General features: G+C 56.1%; 1 protein-coding gene across 2 annotated transcripts; it reads left to right on the forward strand.

The window, feature by feature from the left end:
* The first annotated feature begins 49 nt into the window (after positions 1–49).
* Positions 50–17,699, forward strand: HSPA12B (heat shock protein family A (Hsp70) member 12B). 2 transcript variants are annotated; one of them, XM_082359053.1, is made up of 13 exons: positions 50–161; positions 4,985–5,044; positions 6,708–6,805; positions 7,810–7,934; positions 10,255–10,441; positions 10,788–10,892; positions 11,220–11,336; positions 13,158–13,332; positions 14,043–14,129; positions 14,564–14,668; positions 14,777–15,035; positions 15,499–15,602; positions 16,198–17,699. In XM_082359053.1, exons 2-13 carry the CDS (start codon positions 5,002–5,004, stop codon positions 16,851–16,853), a joined length of 2,061 nt encoding a protein of 686 aa, XP_082215179.1. In that variant the 5' UTR covers positions 50–161; positions 4,985–5,001; the 3' UTR covers positions 16,854–17,699. The 2 variants fall into 2 exon arrangements, with proteins under 2 accessions (XP_082215179.1, XP_082215180.1); XM_082359054.1 differs by having other exon boundaries at positions 10,339–10,441.
* The last annotated feature ends 348 nt before the right edge of the window (positions 17,700–18,047 follow it).

The raw sequence follows: 18,047 nt of genomic DNA on the forward strand, positions 1-18,047 counted from the left end.
GAGGGGAGGAGAGGGGCGGGGGCGGTGCGGGGCGGAGAGCCGGGCTGGGGCCGGGCGCACGTCGAGGGCTTTGGCCGACGCGGCAGAGCACAGCCGCCCCACCGGCTGTGGGCCCAGGATCCAGGCGTCTGGACACAGGTCGAGCTGTCGGCAGGGCAGAGGTGAGTTCTGGGCGGGGGACCGCTGGGCTCCCAGAGAGGAGAAAACGCCAAGGTTTGCGGTCTCATCGCGGGCTGGCGGCTGAGACCCCACCACAAACTTCCTGACCCAGGGGGACAGGACTGGGGCAGATCTGCAAGCCCCTCTCTCCAGCAGGGCTGTGGGTTCGGTAAGGCAATTGGGGCAGCGACGGAGGGCTACATCCGGGCTTTGGGACCCCACACTCGCCCTGTGGAGGGCGGGGATCTGGGGGGAGGGAGGGGGGCTCGAGAGACTTCCGTGTCTGGGTGTCTGTGAGGCTGGGGGCGGCTCCAGGGAGCCAGTTTGTGGAGGACACGGTGCTTAGGCCAGAGGTGGAGACCCCGGGGTTGAGTGTGTGTGTATTTGGGGACGCCTGCAGGGGGAGTTCCCAGGGCCTGTGGTCCAGAAAGTTCAAGAGTGGCTGGGTGGCACAGTGCCAGACTGTGGGCTGGCCTCATGAACAGGGACCTCTGGTTTCTCTCTGTGGGGCCAGCTTGGGAATCCAGGTGGGGTGGGGTCAGGGCTCCCTGTGGTATCCCAGTGGAGCCAGGCTGTAAAGTTAGCTTGTGTGGGGGAGAGAAACTGACAGGGAGGGTGCTCTAAAATGTGGACTCCCTGGGAGAGTGAAGGCAGCCCTGGATCCCCAGAAGGTAAGAGAGGTGATGAGGGACAGTGGGCAGAGGGTGGGAGGGGCTTCAGGCCCTAGGCTGTGTGAGACAGAGGTTGTTTGTGAACTGGCTGCTCCCTTGATGAGGACCCATGGGGGCAGGGCAGGATGTATAGAAAGAAAAGTCGAGGACAGGGAGGGGACTTGAGAGGCCATTTCTATCACTCCCTGCCTCAGGCCAGGAGAAGACAGCTTCCTCACCCCACAACCTCCCACTGGTCCCTCTCCTTGAGGGTGCCTCTCCAGAGACAGACTGGGGCAGCCCTTTGGGTGCCATTTCTGATATGTTCCTTGGGCCCTGATTGGCTCAGTCTCTGGCTTGGGAGAAATGCCTGTGGCCTCTCTTTGCCTGCTGACTGGCAGGATGCTGAGAGAGCAGTGGATAGGAGAGGCAGGGTCCCGGTAAAAGGAGGCCTGCGGGGGTATGGAGGCGAAAGTCCTAGGCTTTTGTGAGTCTGGGGGACACTGTGGGATGGGAGTCTCCAGTTTCAAGTCCCTACTCGGCCACACTCTGTCCTAGTCCCCAGTCATGCCTATTGGGTAGAAGTCAGGGCCAGGGGTCAGGGTAAAGCTGAAGATGAGAGGTCAATATGAGGCCAAGGGCTAGGGGTCAGTCCATGGGCAAGGTTAAGGGACAGACCATAGGCAGGGTTAAGGGTCTGTCTGTGGGTAGGGTAGGGGTCAGGCGGGGCCAGGGTTTAGCCTGCCCTTGTAGCCAGGAAATGAAGTTATTCTCTGTGTAAATCAAACTGCCCCACCCAATTATTCTCAAACCCATAAGCATCACCAGTCTGAAATTAGTGGGCCCCTGGGGCAGGGATCTACCTCTCCCCACTTCCAGCTGCAGGCCCCGCCCAGATGTAGCTTTTGGGAGCTGAGGTTGTCCTGAGTCCCATGATCAGCATTCTCCTTAAATGTTTCTGGTATGTGCATGTGTATGCATGGTGGGGGATGTCCCAAAGAAATATGGGGTATGTGTGCGTGCTTGTGTGGCTGCCACCCTCTTGTACCTCCACCTCTCAGAGAATCAGCAGGATCCTCCTTCTTTAACACAAATTGATTCAGGACCTCCCTCCCTCCCTAAAGAACTCAGAATGACTAGAATAAAAGTCTCAATAAGACCAAAAACTTCTGACAAGAGAAAATTCAGAATCCACATCATGAAGGGAAAGAACACTGCTCACATCTGTCCAACTCCCTGCCTTTTTATCAGCCACCTTCCTTTCTTGGACTTGATCCTCACAAGCCCCCTGCATGATCCATTTTACAGGAAAGGGCACTGAGGCACAGAGAGGCAACATGATGCACTCCAGCCAGGTGCCATAATAGGCCCTGTCAGCCCTGAGTGTAGGGGCATTCAGTGTCACATGCTCAAAGATAGGAGATAACTGGACCAGGTTCACAGAGCTGGGGAGATTATAGACACATTGGTTTGGACATGAAATCAGCTTAGAGTGACAACTCTTGAGTCCTTTTTTCTTGGTGGTTCTAGATTGTTTCTGCTTCAAATACAATATCCTTGGTTCAGAAAATCCATTCATTCATTCAGCAAAGCGTTTCCCCAGCACTTAGCCGCAGAACATGGCAGGAAGAAATGTCAATAAGTTTTTGCTGATGAATCAAAACAATGCATAAATAGGGCTGCCATATTCTCTCTTGTGGGCTTGATCCAGTAGTGTGTTGGTAGATGTTTTTCAGTCAGCTCCCCAAGAGGGAGAAAAACCTAATTTGCAGTTTACCAACTTCTATGGTATAATCACCGTGGCTGATTTCAAGGTATCAATGTGATGTCAATAAATGCAGAATTGAGAAGAGATGCACAGAATCAGCTCTTGGGAGCTGGTAGGATCCACGTCCAGCACGACACTCCATCACCCTGAACTGGGCACCTGTCCCTGGCTCTCAAGGCCCATACCCACCCCCACCATTTACTTTCCTTTTTCTCAGCATCATCCAGCTGCTGTACAAGTGCCCACGATCAGCCCCTGTATTTCCCCTGATTCTGATTCCTGGACATCCACCTGTGCACCTCCAGTGACAGCAGGACTGCATGTGTCTGGAAATCTCCATGGTGCTGGCCATGGGGGAATATCCTGGATGTGTCTCAGTGTCTGTCGATGCTGGGGCTGGGTTGTGTGAATTCTGTGTGAGCAAGGGTGTGTGCACGTGTGTGTAGGGGTGTGACAGTGCCCAGCTCTGTGTCTGCTGTGTTCTGTTAGCAAAACTTCCTGATCTGGCCACTGGCTACAGAGAGGGAGTGGGCTCTGGGCTGCCCCCACCCTTGTTTAGGCTCACTGCTGAGGACAGTAGCGTTGGTGATCTGAAGACTGGGCCAGGATACGTTGACAAGCACTTCTCAAACCTTAGGGTGCTCCCAACCACCTGGGATCTTGCGAAAAAGCAAGCGCTAACTCAGCAGGTCCAGGGCGGAGCCTGAGGGCCTGCACATCTAACAAGCTCCCAGGGGACCCAGTGCTGCTGTCCTGATACCACGATTTGAGTAACAAAGCTGTCAGTGACCTGGTGGACGATGCCTCTAGCTTGGCCCTCAGAACTTCACAGACACAAGCTCAGGTTCCTCCCACCTTAGAAAAGAAAATAAAAACCTGTCCTCCCCTCCTCAAGCATTATGTTCCTCCAGGTGCAGCCAAGCTTCCCAGAAGTGCTAGCTCCGTTCTCTCACCGTCTGCTCCCTCCTCGCCTACCTGACTCCGCCCCATCTCCATCATTCCACTGAAATGCCATTAAAAACAGGTGTTTCCAGTCTCATCTAAAAATCTGTGAAGGCGTCTAGCTTCACAGTCTTCTCTTATCAAGATCTTCATGAAACCATAGCAGGCAACTCCGTCTCCCTGGCCAGCCAACCTTCCTCCAGTCAACCTTTATTCAGAGCTTCTCCTCCCTTCCCTTCCCCCACTCTACTCTCTGCCAAGCCTCCTGTGACAATGACTCCCAGACACACTTCTCCACCTCAGATTTCTCCCTGACCTCTAGGTCATGTGTCATCTGACTCCTCAGTCTGTTCTCTCAGCAGTTTCAAAACTGCACCCAGAACACTGCCCCTTCCCCCCTGCCAGCCTGCCCTGCTCCAGTATTCTCCATTTCACCATCCATCTCCTCGCTTGAATCAGGCAGTGTCATCCTTGACACCTTCTTCTTCCTAACCTCCCATGTCCAATCCAGCCATCTTCCATCAGGCTTGTTGATTTTAACCTCTAACATAAATGTTTACACTTCTGTCTCAAGACACACAGCCACCACCATCATCTGTTGCCTGGAGCACTGATTGGCTCCTGTTTTCATGTCGTCCCACTGCAGTCTACACTTCCCATGCAGCCAGAGGGGCTTTTTAAAACACAGATTTAGTCATGCCCCTGCCTTCACTCTGCCACTTGAAACCTTTCAAGATTTGCTGTTGCCTTTCATGTAAAACCAGATCTAAAATTGGGTCCACCAGGGTCTGCCTGCAGGGTGAGCCTAGCCCAACCCCTCTCTCCAGCCTTGCCATGCTCCCCTTTCTGCCCTGCTTCACAGTATCCTTCACAGCATTGTTTGTAATCTCAGATTCACTTACATGATTATCTGATTATGAATGGCTTCCCCACCAGGCTGTGGGCCCCCAGGACAGGGACAGTGTCTCTCTGGGTCACTGATGTCCCACAGCATCTGGCAGAGAGTGGGCACCTGAAAACACTTAGGAGCATCCTGGTTCCAACAAAGCAACTGTTAAAAAGACATTTTTGAGGGAATTCCCTGGCGGTCCAGTGGTTAGGTTTCCTCCCTTCCACTACAGGGGGCCAGGGTTCAATACCTACTCAGGGAAGTAAAATCCTGCAAGCCACACAGTGTAGCCAAAAAAAAAGACATTTTTGAGACAAGCTGGGATGGAGGATTGAGCATTGGATGAGATTAAGGAATTACTGTTGATTTTGTTAGACATGATAGTGGTGTTGTGGCAATGTCTTTTAAACAATCTCTGTTAGAGAGACATATTAAATAATTTATAGGTCAAGCAACATGCCTGGGATTTGCTTCAAAGGACTCCAGCCAAAAGTAAATAAATAAAATAAACAATTATTCAGTAAGGGAACAAAGGAACAAATAAATGCCATTCTGCTTGTCTGTTCCTGTTCACAGCCACAGGGCCTACAAAGATGCTGGCTGTCCCGGAGATGGGCCTGCAGGGGCTGTACAGCGGTAAGACCCACCCCCTCACCTCTGCCCGGGGCCCACTGCCCCCCTCACCCTGGCACTCAGACCCACCCCTAGTCTGTCCACATGCCTTGCCCAGCAGAGGCTCCTGAGAGCTGTTCTGTGAGTGTGTGTGCGCAAGGAGGGTCAGTGCAACAGGACTACGCATGTGAGTGTGTGTGTGTGTGTCTGCGTGTCTGCCTATGGGCAGGTCTCTGGGCACAGGGTGTGTATGTCTGTACAGAATTCTGTTTGTGTGCATGCGCATCTGCCTTTGGCCTGGTCTGGGCACAGGTTCTGGGTTCTGTGCAGGGGTAGGAGGCCAGGAGGCAGGACGGACACGCCTCAGGAAGTCCACTCACAAAGACCTGGTGGGCTGGGGCTTCCTTCCTGACTCCCTTCCCAGGCTCAAACCACAGCAACTCGGCCCCGCAAGCTGCAGCTGGTGACAGGACCCAAGCCTGCCCTGGCCACCTGAGAAAAAGGGGCTCTGGGAGTGTGACCACCATGTCCTTGCCCCTCCAGCACTGCAAGACAGATGCCAGCCCTGTCCAGACACTTCCCAGAATTCCCTTCATGCCCAGCCCCTCACATATATTCCCAGGGTACCCCAAGGTCGGGGAGGGCTGGGACTTGTCAGGGCCACAGAGCTGTGGCTGAGCGAGTATACAGGCCCCAGCCCTGGCTCAGCCTAAAGCCAGACATTGATTTGCTGATGTGTCTTCATACCAGACCCCATCAATCTCCCTGGTCAGCACCCCCGTCCCCACACACGGATCTCAGGGCAGCCCCAGTGCCCCTCCTAGGGGCCTTAGCAAAGTTCAGTGTGGTGGTGATGAGCCACCAGCCCACACCAGCAAAGCAGGCCCTCCTGCCCCCTGAGCTGCCAGAGCCTCCAAACCAGGCTTTGGGCTGCCTTCTGGGGGCTGCACTGCTTCCTCCCACCAAAGGTCCAGCTCAGTCCTAGGCCTGTGAGAGGGTCTTAAGGGGGCCTCCTGCCCCCAAACGCTGGCTCCAGGTCTATGTGTGTCATGGGGGAGGGGAGGCTTGGAATCTGACTTCCTAGTGTGGTGGACACCTCTCGGCTCAGGGCTGGGCTGGGGGAGGTGTTGCCCCAGTCAGCCAGCTGGGCCTGTCCATGGATGGCCCTTGGGGGGCAGAGGGAGGGGGCGAGGCAACTCCCTCAGGTCCTGATTAGAACCATGTGGCTGCACTTTAGTGGGGAGAGGAGCGGCTCTACTCCCACTCAGTTAGGTCTGTAGTCCCCTACCTTTTCTGGTTTTTCCACCCTCACCCCAGGAGCTCACCTGCCCCATCTCTCCTGCCCTTCAATCTCTGGACTCAGTCTTCCCCACCCCCACAATGCTTCTCTGTCTCTCCCCTTCCCTGCTGTGTCTGAGGGGTGCTGGGGGAGACAGTGAGTCCCTAGGTGAAGTATGTCACCCTTCAGGAATAGGTCACCTCTAACTGATAACAGACCCTGAACCCAGCTATCCCCGACCCCGACCTCAGTCCTGTCCTTCCTACCCTCCTGCCCTCGTCCCCTTTCCCCAGCAGGGTACCCCTCACCTTGGCCCAGCAATGACTGATGGAGAATCCCCCAGGCTTGGGGCCCAGCCACCAGCCTCTTACCCTGATTGTGCCAGAATGATTTGCCCTCTCTTTGCAGGCTCCAGCCCAGAGCGGTCTCCAGTGCCCAGCCCACCCGGCTCCCCAAGGACCCAGGAAAGCTGTGGCATTGCCCCCCTCACACCCTCACAGTCTCCAGTAAGCCCAGGGCCAGGGATTGGGGTGGTGGGTGGCCTGGGTAGTGGGGAAGGTCACACTGGTGTCTGGAAGAGCCCTGGCAGGTCTGGGCTGGGGGTACCATCATGCTTCCTGCCCCTACACACTCCACTCATGTTCCCCCTGATGGGTTAGCCTTAGGTGACCTTGGACTGTAGGGGTAACAATTCTACTGAGGTGATCTCTCTCCAGGATAACATCTAGGGACCATTGCACGTAACCTGCCTGGGGCAGATGTACTTCTGAGCAAGTAGTTTTGTGTGTTCTCAGAGCACTGGGCCTCCGAGACTTGCTTCCCCTCCTGTCAACCACAGCCCCACCTTAATACAAGGTATATCTAGGGAAGAGGAGACATGTTGCTAAAAAATAGTTTGGGGCTAGCTTGACGTATCCAGGACATAACCACCACCCCCAAGCTCCCTAGGTCACCCCACGTGGGGTGGCCTCACCCTAGTGATCCAGCCTGGGGACCCCCTTGTTCTCAGGGAGCCCAGGCCTGGCCTGGGAGGAGGCAGGGACCACTCTTGGGCATGTGCATGGGGCCTCTCTTCTCTGTCACAAAACTGGATAGAGTCTGGCTGTGTCACTGTGGCCACAAAGAGCAAGAGGGTCAAATAACGCAGGTCCATGTGCTATGAAGCTGCTCAGAGCAGCAAAATTGCCCCCAGCTGGGCCCAGGCTGTGACATGGTGTGAGATGGGGGTGGGGCAAAGGCAGTCCAGGCAGAAGGTAGGCAGAGAACCAGAAGCAGGGAAGCAGGAGCTCAAGCCCAAAACTTCATGGGGCTACCTGAGAGGCCTTGGGCTTTCTGAACAGTTGGCATCTCAAGGGCTTAGCTTGGAGCTTAGGAGAGGAAGGGAGCCAGGCAGGCAGGTAGGTGGGGGTGGGCCAGGGCCGGTCTGGACCACAGCCAGGGGTTGGGAGGGCTCCCACATACAGTCAGCCTGGCCCTCTGGCTGCTCCCTGACTAGGTCTTGCACTTGCAGAAGCCTGAAGCCCGAGCCCCCCAGCAGGCTCCCTTCTCCGTGGTAGTGGCCATCGACTTCGGCACCACATCCAGTGGCTATGCCTTCAGCTTTGCCAGTGACCCTGAGGCCATCCACATGATGAGGTGAGGGTGGCTGGGCTGGGAGATTGGTTGTTGGGGGGGTGGGAATCCTACACCCTGGGAGAGGCCTGGTCCCAGAAGTACTGTCACTAAGGAGAAATGGGGTCTCCTCAGAGTGCCTTCCACTCCTAGTCTGGGCTCCCCACTGGGGCAAAAGTTTGGAGGATGGGTGCCAGGCCTGGGCCCTCAGCCCCAATTGGGGCAGCTCTCTGACCTCTGCAGGAAATGTTGGGCTTTGTTTTTTATTTTAAATTTTTTATTGAGAGATAACAAACATACAGTAAAATACACAGATCTTTTTCTGGGCTAGTCACAAACAAAAACATATGCAAAAACCAAATAAATATGTGGTTTTAAAATAAAAGTGGTATATCATACAACTTGCTTTATTTTAAGTTTTCAACACTATTTTCTAGATGTTTCATGTGAATACAGAGAGCCACGATTTTGTTTTAATGGTTGCATAGTATTCCACAGTACAGATGTGTCATAATTTATCCATTCTCCTATTGATAGTTTTGAGGCTATTTTTCCTTCTAATTTTTCACTATTACAAAAAGTGCTGCAATGAATATTCTTCCTTGAAAACTTGTGCTGGAATTTCTATGCGGTAGATTCCTAGAGGCAGATTCCTAGGTTTGGCTCGAATGAAATACAAGGAAATGAACGATCAGAGGGTTAACTGAGTTGACAAGTCACACAGTTGTCATGAAAGAGCTGTTTGAAAAATCCATTCTGATGGAATTTGTTTTGTTTGAATGAAACATTTGTTTGACACTCCCCTTCAGGCCTCAAGACACTGATCCTTTGAATATATCTTAGTGGGGCTATAGCCTATAGGGGGAAGACCCCTATAGAAGACCGCAAAGCTCCCAACTCAGCCTGGGGTGGGGGATCAGGGGGCTTCACCAGGGCCTGGGAGGCTGGATGGAAGGGTGGGTGGAGAGACAGGCAAAGGGTCACTGCCCCAAAGATACAGGGGACCTAACCTACATGAGCGTGGACTGTCCTTCCCCTTTCTCTGCTCCCTCCACATCCACATGAGGCCAAAAGGCTCTGGGCCCTTATAGCTCTCTAAGAGCTGCAGGGCATCCCAGCTTGTCAGCACACACAGCTGAGGCCATGCTGGGCCCCTTGCTGGGGCTGAGGACACATGAAGGGACACTGGAGATAACAGTCACAGGAAGTAACTGGGGGCATCTTGGCCTCCTCCCAAGCCCTTCCCACCCCCACTAGCCACTAATCCCCATCACTTCTATCTCTAATATCCCTGTAATACCTGCCTACTTCTCTCCACCTCTACCACCCCGAAGTTCAGCCCCACCCTCTCTCACTTGAACAGTTGCAATATCCTCCTCCCTGGTTTTCCTTCTCCATCCTCCCTCCCCTCCACTCTGTTGCTACATGGGGACCAGTGACCTTTCTAAAGGCAAATGTGGTCATGCCTCTTCACTCCCCTACCTAATACCCACCAAGACAGAATTCTGATATGGCATTTGGTACTCCTCCTTAGTTGATCTTAAGATTCCTGTATTTTCTCCTGCTTTGAGCCAACTTATAGCTAGTTCTCCCTGGTCTTTCACACCTCCAAGCTTTTGCACATGCTCTTCCTTCTGCCTGGATTCCCAGTTCCTTCCCCAAAAGGCTGCACTGGTGAACTTGGCCTAGAGGAGTCAGGGCATCAGACAACGCAGAGGAAGTGGAGGAAGGATTTGCCAGGCTAATGAACTGGGCAGTGAGTTCTGGGTGGAGGTCCAGATGATGCCTGCACATAGGGAAGTTTGGAGTCTCAGGTTTTGGGGGCCTGCTGGAGGTGCAGTCAGCTGGGATGTAGCTACTGATGTGGGCCAGATAGGAATGATCATGAATGCCTTCAAAGAGCTTAGCTGTGGAAGATGGCCTAGAGGAGGGCAAACCAGCTGGCTGGGAGGAGGCCTCTGCCAGGGTCCTGGAGAGACATATCAGAAGGCCAGACGAGGCAGATGGCTTGCTGCTGCTTGTTAAAAAGACAGGGAGGTGAGGTCCAATGGTATACTTCATGGAAGGGAGCAGGAGCTGAGGATGTCAGATGGGACCCATGGCCCCATGGATAGAGAGGATCCCATGAGCAACGTTTATGGATTTAAGTGGATGCCAAGCACCATATTCACAAGAACCCTAAAAGGTAGGTACTATTATTATTTCCATTTTACATATGGAAAGACTGAGGCTTGGGGAAGCCAAGTGAGCTGCCCAAAGTCACACAGCTGGTTCCAGAGCCAGCACCCAACCCCACAAAGGGAGGATTACTGCTGACCACACTGACAGCTAACTGCCTCCACAGGAAATGGGAGGGCGGGGACCCAGGTGTGGCCCACCAGAAGACCCCCACCTGCCTGCTGCTGACCCCAGAGGGTGCCTTTCACAGTTTTGGCTATACAGCCCGTGATTACTACCACGATCTGGACCCTGAGGAGGCTCGTGACTGGCTCTACTTTGAGAAGTTCAAGATGAAGATCCACAGTGCCACTGTGAGTCACATTCTGGCTCAGGGCCCAGCTCCAGCCAGGGAGGCAGGGCTAGGAGGGAAAGCGGAGAGGGAGGCCTCATGGAGGGTAGGTAAAGCTAAAAGGTGAGGAGGGGCCTGGTGGAGGAGTAGCTAAGGGGGTGGAGCTTGAATCTAAGGGATGGAGGCATGACCAAGAGGTGAAGATAGGGTAAAGAGAGGGGCTGGGGAGAGAACTAATGTGAGATTAGAGCCAGAGTGGGACAGTGCCAAAGAGGGGGAGCACCAGGAAATGGGGTGAGTATAAGAGGTTGTCAGGAAATGGAGGCAGAGCTACGGCCTCCTGCAGAGTCACCTTGTGTCCCTGCCAGGATCTCACCTTGAAGACCCAGCTAGAAGCAGTAAATGGAAAGAAAATGCCTGCCCTGGAGGTGTTCGCCCATGCCTTGCGCTTCTTCAAGGAGCATGCCCTTCAGGTACGCTGTGACCCCATCCCTGCCTACTGGGGTGGAGGGCCCCCAGGTCCATCCTTTCCCCTCAGCCCATCCCCTGTCCATCCAATGGGTAGCCACTGTCAGAAGACAGAGGTCATCTCCAGTCCCCTGCCTTTCTGTCTGGTAGAGCCTGCATCAACCCTACAGGTGTTGGGGAGGTGGTGGTGGTGGGGAAGGGGGTGTTAGGATTCCAAGTTAGCTGGGAAGTTCCTCCTGAGGCCTGATTAGTTCCTCCAGCTGCCATAGAGGCTAAAGACACTTCCCACAAACCAAGCCAGCCATTCCCCTCACTGCCCCCTCCTGCTCCAGGAGCTGAGGGACCAGTGCCCGTCGCTGCCAGAGAAGGACACTGTGCGCTGGGTGTTGACAGTGCCGGCCATCTGGAAACAGCCAGCTAAGCAGTTCATGCGAGAGGCTGCCTACTTGGTGAGAATGTGCACTCAGAGCCGTGGACGTTGGTCGGGAGGGCCCCGGGCATGGCCCCATACCCTCATTCACCCACCACCCTTGGGACCACAGAGCCATTGTGTAAAGACTGCCAGCCCCACCCTGCTGGCCATTTTGGAGGGTTGTTGCCACTAGGAAAGGGGGTGGGCCTGCAGGACCAGAGAGCAGAGGGACAAAAGACACAGCCCAGGCCAGCTTAAACAGTGTCTTAGGGCAGGTTTCCTAGAAGCAGAGCCCAAGATGGGGATTCTTGTGCATGTGGTCTATTGCAAGGACTCTCAGTAGAAAGAGGAGTGAGGAAAGCAGGACAGGAGAAAAAGCTGGGCAGGGATGTGGTCTTAGCTGGAGTCTAGCCTCAGCCTGATCCCATGGAGAGCTCTAGAGGGAGAATGTACTGTGGTGTTGGCCACGAGGAGGTGGGGGGGGGGTGGCTTTTTGTCCATCCTTATCAGTCTGTCATTGGTTACTGGGGGAGTTGGGGAAAGGCCCTCCAAGTGAGGTGGTTCCCATTCAGCTGAGGGCAGTTCTTCAGAGAAGGGGCAGCGGTGAGCCAATAGCAGCCAACACTCAGTGTAGCTGGGCAGGACACCAAGAACACCCACTTCAGCCAGCATCAGTATTTTCACCACAGCCCCAACCACTGAGCAGGGGAAATAGGACTATGAAACTATGAAGGGAGGTGATTTTGGCCAATGTTTGCTGGTCTTCCTACCACAAGAGATGCCCAAAGGTCTGGAGAAAGGGGGACGGCTCAGGCACCCCTCTCTCAAGTGGAAATGGGGAGGTTGGAGGGGGGCTCATTGTTTGATCCTGCCCGTGAACCTGGGGCCTTGGTGGACACCCTAGGATCTCCAAAAGGGATCTCAGGAATTCCAGTGCACCTTCCCCTGGAGGATACCAGGACCCCCAACCCCCCACAAACACAACTTTGGGCCAGGCATGCCTCAGCTGTCAAATCCGCAGGTGCCTACACTTGTCTCTAGAAGGAGCTAACCCTGAGGCCAGTGGGCATCCCCCCTGCAGAGACCAGGATGAAAGCATGGCTGTGCCCAGCCAGAACAAACACCCCCACACCAGTGGCCCCCTGCTGGTTTACCCACCCTGCTTCCTCCCACACTGTTCCCTGTCAGCTGAGGATGGGCTGGCCCTGGGCAGTAAGTCTTAATACCCACCCATCCCCATCCCCCACCTGGTCAGACTGCTTTGCCTTGGCACCTGAAATTTCACTGTTAAAGTTTCTTTCCTCCTATATCAGATTCCCTGAGAACAAAGTTCTCCTAAGAGTGGGGAGGCCCATGGCCACTGTCTATCACCAGTGGAGAAAGAGGGTTCAGTAAGACAAAAGGGGCCCCCCCACCCCTCTGACTGATGGTCTGGCCATTATACCCACCCTCCCCAATACACTGTGTTGGAGTCTCCACTAACCCCCTCAGCCAGTGCTTAGCTGGCCAACACAGTATCTGTGAAGGGGACCTTGCTGCAGCCCAGGGACACCTTGGGCAGCCTGGAGGCAGATCCCAGGTGCTCTAGGTTTTCACTCAGTCAAGGGTCTCTTCCTGCTGGGCAACACCATGGCATCCTTGGCCATGGCCATGCCCCTCCCCAGCCTGGTCACAGGGTGGCTGTGAGACAGCTCCAAATTTGTGCAGCATGGAGGGGCCTGAGCAGCTTAGCATGGGTGGGGTATAATCCGGAGGAGATGGGAGCCCCACAGGCCCCTGGTTGCCTGCCCTGAGGTGCCATTTCAGTGTGATGCCTGGCCCATGGTGCTCCCCAACCCTGCCAACCACCCATCCTCAGGCCGGACTGGTGTCGAGAGAGGATGCAGAGCAATTACTCATCGCCCTGGAGCCTGAGGCTGCCTCTGTCTACTGCCGCAAGCTGCGTCTGCACCAGCTCGTGGACCTGAGCAGCCGAGCTCCAGGCAGTGGGCGCCTGGGCGAGCGCCGCTCCATTGATTCCAGCTTCCGTCAGGGTGAGCCACCCCCAGGGGTACTGCCCAGTGGCCTTGGAGGCAGGCGCTTAAGATTACACCTGGCCCTAGAGTAGCACTGTCAGAGGACGGTAGGACTCAGCCCAGCCCTGAATCTGAGAGTGGGAGGGTGATGCCTACCCTGAGGAGAGGTGCTTGGGTACTGACAAAGGGTACTCTGAGCTGAAGGTGGAGGTCTTCAGGAGCTGTCCCTTAAACAGCCACTGAATCAGTTTTCCCTCCCCTCCTGGCACATCAGCTGTCCTCCCCCCTCCCCCATCAGCCCCAAGCTCCTGCTGCCAGGACCAGGAACTGGGACAGCTATGGTCAACCTTCATCATCCCCTCAGATGCCATCTCCCATGACAGGGAGAGGTCCCAGGACCTTCCCCCACCCCATCCCCAGCTCCTTCAGACCTTCTTAATTCTGATTTTGCTATGGCCTGAGCCCTTCTGGATTAAGGGAAGGTCCTGCAGCCGGAAATACTTCCCCTTAGCTGTTGGTTACAGTGCCTGAGATTACCCCATCCAGTTTCTCTGGACCCTTTAGGGTTCAGCATTGCCCTCTCCCAGTTAGGAGTGGAGCAGGAGTTTCAGGAGCACTGGCTGCTCCAGATGCTCATGGAGGGCGTTGGTGGAAGGATGCGGGGCATTGAGCGTGGTAGCTGAGACACTCCTTCTAACCTCACTGTCCTGCTGTCCCTCAACACCCAGCCCGAGAGCAGCTTCGAAGGTCCCGCCACAGCCGCACGTTCCTGGTGGAATCGGGTGTCGGAGAACTGTGGGCTGAGATGCAAGCAGGTGGGGGAGGGGAGATGGAGGGATATTCCTTGGGCCCTGTGGGGCACCATATACTGCAGGTGGGGGGAACATTCCCGAAGTCAGCTCTAGCCCCTAGGAACCCTGCCCCTTCCAACTCCTTCAGCTGTACCTAACCTGGTAGTCCCCCTCAGTCACCTGCACTCCCACCCCCACTCACAGCCATGCCCCTAACCCCCACTCCCCCGGGGGATTCTCTGCAGATGGAGTTGCAGAATCCTGGGACCATTTTCCCCCACACCTTGTGCTCCTACCTGGTGACCTGAGGTTCAAGCACCTGAAGCCCCTTTCAACCCTAACCCCCATGGCCCCGCAGACAGGGCTCAGGACCTGGGGCAGGGCTGGAGGCTGGGTAAGTCTGCAGAGGGCGCAGAGCTGAAGGTGCCACGAGTGTGTGCTCACGCTCGCCCCCGTAGGAGACCGCTACGTGGTGGCAGACTGCGGGGGAGGCACGGTGGACCTTACCGTGCACCAGTTGGAACAGCCCCATGGCACCCTCAAGGAGCTCTACAAGGCGTCTGGTGAGTAGCCAGGCAGCACCCTTGGTACCCAGACCGCCCTGGCCCCGCCAACCACCCCTGGCGGCGGAGTCGGCACTGACGCCCCCTTCGACCCCTGCCCTACCCAAGGTGGCCCCTGTGGCGCGGTGGGCGTGGACCTGGCCTTCGAGCAGCTGCTGGGCCGCATCTTCGGCGAAGACTTCATTGCCACCTTCAAAAGGCAACGCCCAGCAGCCTGGGTGGATCTGACTATAGCCTTCGAGGCCCGCAAACGCACCGCAGGCCCACACCGTGCGGGGGCGCTCAACATCTCGCTGCCCTTCTCGTTTATTGACTTCTATCGCAAGCAGCGAGGCCACAACGTGGAGACAGCCCTGCGCAGGAGCAGGTGGGCCGGGGGACCGCCCCTACAGGGGAAGGTGTGGGCCCCAGGGGGGAGTAGGGGGTCCACCTTATCTGTCCCACGCACACATCATGCCAGCCCCGGTGGAGGCAGGGGGAGGGGCATGAGTACCCCAGCTGGAATCGGCAGCCCAAACTGGGGCGAGAATCTTGAGCCTGGGGAAAGGCCAACATCTACCTCTTCCCATTCCCTGCACACACACACACACACACACACACACACACACACACACGCTAGCCAATGGGTCTGGGTTCCTCTGCTCGAGGCAAAGGGAGGCTCCTCTCCTGGGACCTCATGCCTGGACCTGGAACAGACCTGCATCTAAAGCCCTGAGGGTATGGCTGGCACAACACATAATGTGCAGTCAGTGCCCAGGTACTTCGACCTGGAATAGGGGTAGCACCCGGGACCCTGACCCATGGGCCTGTGCCTCCTTCAACACCTACAGCGTGAACTTCGTGAAGTGGTCCTCACAGGGGATGCTCAGGATGTCTTGTGAGGCCATGAACGACCTCTTTCAGCCCACGGTCAGCGGGATCATCCAGCACATAGGTAAGTACCTGAGCCTGGGTCCTTCATTCACCTCAACATACACACCCAGATGCGGGAATATCTTACCCTGTTAGTGCCTGGAAACCTCCCCATAGCCATACACTGGAATGAGACCCAGAATCATCTGGAATACCTGGAGGATGCAGTGTGGTGGGGATTAAGAGATAGGCGGGAAGATGTGCAGTCTTGCCAGGTTAAAGAACCTCTGGTGCCTTTTTCCTCAAATGGGGTGATAGTATTAGGTCCCCCAAACTGTTATCACACAGATTTAAATGAACTGAAGTATCTAGAGAGTGAGTGCAACGTCTTGCACGTAGTAGGCATTTAATATGTGTAAATGCAGACCCTTATCTCAAGCCCTCCACGGTGTGGTGGGGAAGCAGAGCCCATAAGGATTGCCAGGGGCCCTCATGAAAGCACTCGGTGTTTTTCTTTATGGGAACCAGGCTACCGTTTTATAGCGAAATGTCTAGTTTCTGGTTGCCCGAGGATACAGGCGGGCAGAGGAGAGGCGCCAGTGGCTGCGCAGTGGTGGCCTCAGTGGCCCACTCCCCGTACCTCCTCCTTACCCCCACCCTCCACTCCTGTACCGCAGAGGCGCTGCTGGAGCGCCCCGAGGTGCAGGGCGTGAAGCTGCTGTTCCTGGTGGGCGGCTTCGCAGAGTCGGCCGTGCTGCAGCACGCGGTGCAGGCAGCACTGGGCGCCTGCGGCCTCCGCGTGGTGGTTCCGCACGACGTGGGCCTCACCATCCTAAAGGGCGCGGTGCTCTTCGGGCAGGCTCCGGGCGTGGTTCGGGTGCGGCGCTCGCCGCTCACCTACGGCGTGGGCGTGCTCAACCGCTTCGTGGCTGGGCGCCACCCGCCCGACAAGCTGCTCGTTCGCGACGGCCGCCGCTGGTGCACCGACGTGTTCGAGCGCTTCGTGGCCGCCGAGCAGTCGGTGGCCCTGGGCGAGGAGGTGCTGCGCAGCTACTGCCCGGCGCGCCCAGGCCAGCGCCGCGTGCTCATCAACCTATACTGCTGCGCCGCCGAGGACGCGCGCTTCATCACCGACCCGGGCGTGCGCAAGTGCGGCGCGCTCAGTCTAGAGCTCGAGCCCGCCGAGGGAGGCCCCCATGCTGCCGACGCGCCCCCTAGCCGCCGCGAGATCCGCACTGCCATGCAGTTTGGCGACACCGAGATTAAGGTCACTGCCGTCGACGTCAGCACCAATCGCTCCGTGCGCGCCGCCATCGACTTTCTTTCCAATTGAGGGCGCAGTGCCAGCCCCCCTCGGCCCCGCTGAACTCTCTTTTGGCCCAGGACCTGGGGAGCGGGCTGAGGCGTACCAACCTGCCCCATTCCCCGCCATCCTGCCCCGGGAGGTGAGGTCGCAGGAGGATGGGTGGGGACATATCCAGAAACTCTGGCTTTGGGATTGGGCCCCGGTCCGCTGACTGGAAGGCTGAAGGGCCCTGCCAAGGACTGAGGTCAAGGAGACTTAAAAGAGGTTTGTAAGACGGCCGTGCCCACAGGGAGCACGTGATCCTGAAAGCAGAATGCACCGGAAGACTTGAGCCCTGGTCTGAACTGGGGTCCGGGATGGGAGTCGGGGGGGTGGGGGTGCAGCTGCAGGTGGGGCAGCAAGAGGAAGGAGGTTGTGCAGGGCCTGGGCCTGAAGGGCAGAGTGCACTGACTGACTGGCTCAGCCTGTTTAGGGAGCCAGACAGGACAAGGACTGGAAGCTGACAGGAAAGGGACAGGGGTAGTAAGACCTTCCTGGGCGTGGTACTGACCACCCAAGTATGAATGTTAATTGTAGAAAGAGCAGTAGCAGACTATGAGGAGAAGGGTACAGGGTGAGGCACTTAAGAGGGGGATGTGGGGGCACATGTTGGGGCAGCCTTTCCTTTCTATCTGAGAAGGCCCCAGGGGCAGCCTACCAATGACCCACTTGCACTCCATCGAGCCACGGAGTTGGGGGAGGGTAGGGAGGACAGAAGGAGCACTGGTCCCGGCTCTGCCATCAGCTCAGTGTACCTGCCCTCCCATGATGTGCAACAGCCCCACCTGCCTGAGAACCCTAAGGTGACAATAAAGCATTTATGCTCAAGGTGAAGCTATAGCCTCCTGGTACCTCACAAGAGGGGACCCTAATAGTGGAGTAGTGGAGAGGGGCTGGGATCTGCAAAGGGAGGTTTTCAGCTGTGCCTGGGGCTGGGAACTGACCAGAAGGGGGTGCTGCTGTCTCTGGGTCAAGCCTCCCAAACAGAACGCCCCATTCCACAAGACCTCTCTCTGACCTGGGCAGAAGGCCCCTCCCCATCCAAACTCTTCCCAGGCCTAAAATGTCACCCCCTGTGCATTCTTCTTTTGGGGCCAGGTGCTGTAATACCACGAAGTGACCTTGCCTCCAAAAAGAATGAGTTGAGCCAAAACTGTTCCTTGGCCCTTCTGTAAAGGATTG

Source organism: Balaenoptera borealis (genome assembly GCF_965194805.1).
Source record: "Balaenoptera borealis genome assembly, chromosome: 16".
Lineage (NCBI taxonomy): Eukaryota > Metazoa > Chordata > Mammalia > Artiodactyla > Balaenopteridae > Balaenoptera > Balaenoptera borealis.

Coding starts and splice junctions, on each gene's coding strand:
- HSPA12B (XM_082359053.1), top strand. CDS start 5,002: ATGCTGGCTGTCCCGGAGATGGGCCTGCAGGGGCTGTACAGCG. Junction 10,442..10,787: donor TGAAGATCCACAGTGCCACT/GTGAGTCACATT, acceptor TGTCCCTGCCAG/GATCTCACCTTGAAGACCCA. Junction 10,893..11,219: donor TCAAGGAGCATGCCCTTCAG/GTACGCTGTGAC, acceptor CTCCTGCTCCAG/GAGCTGAGGGACCAGTGCCC.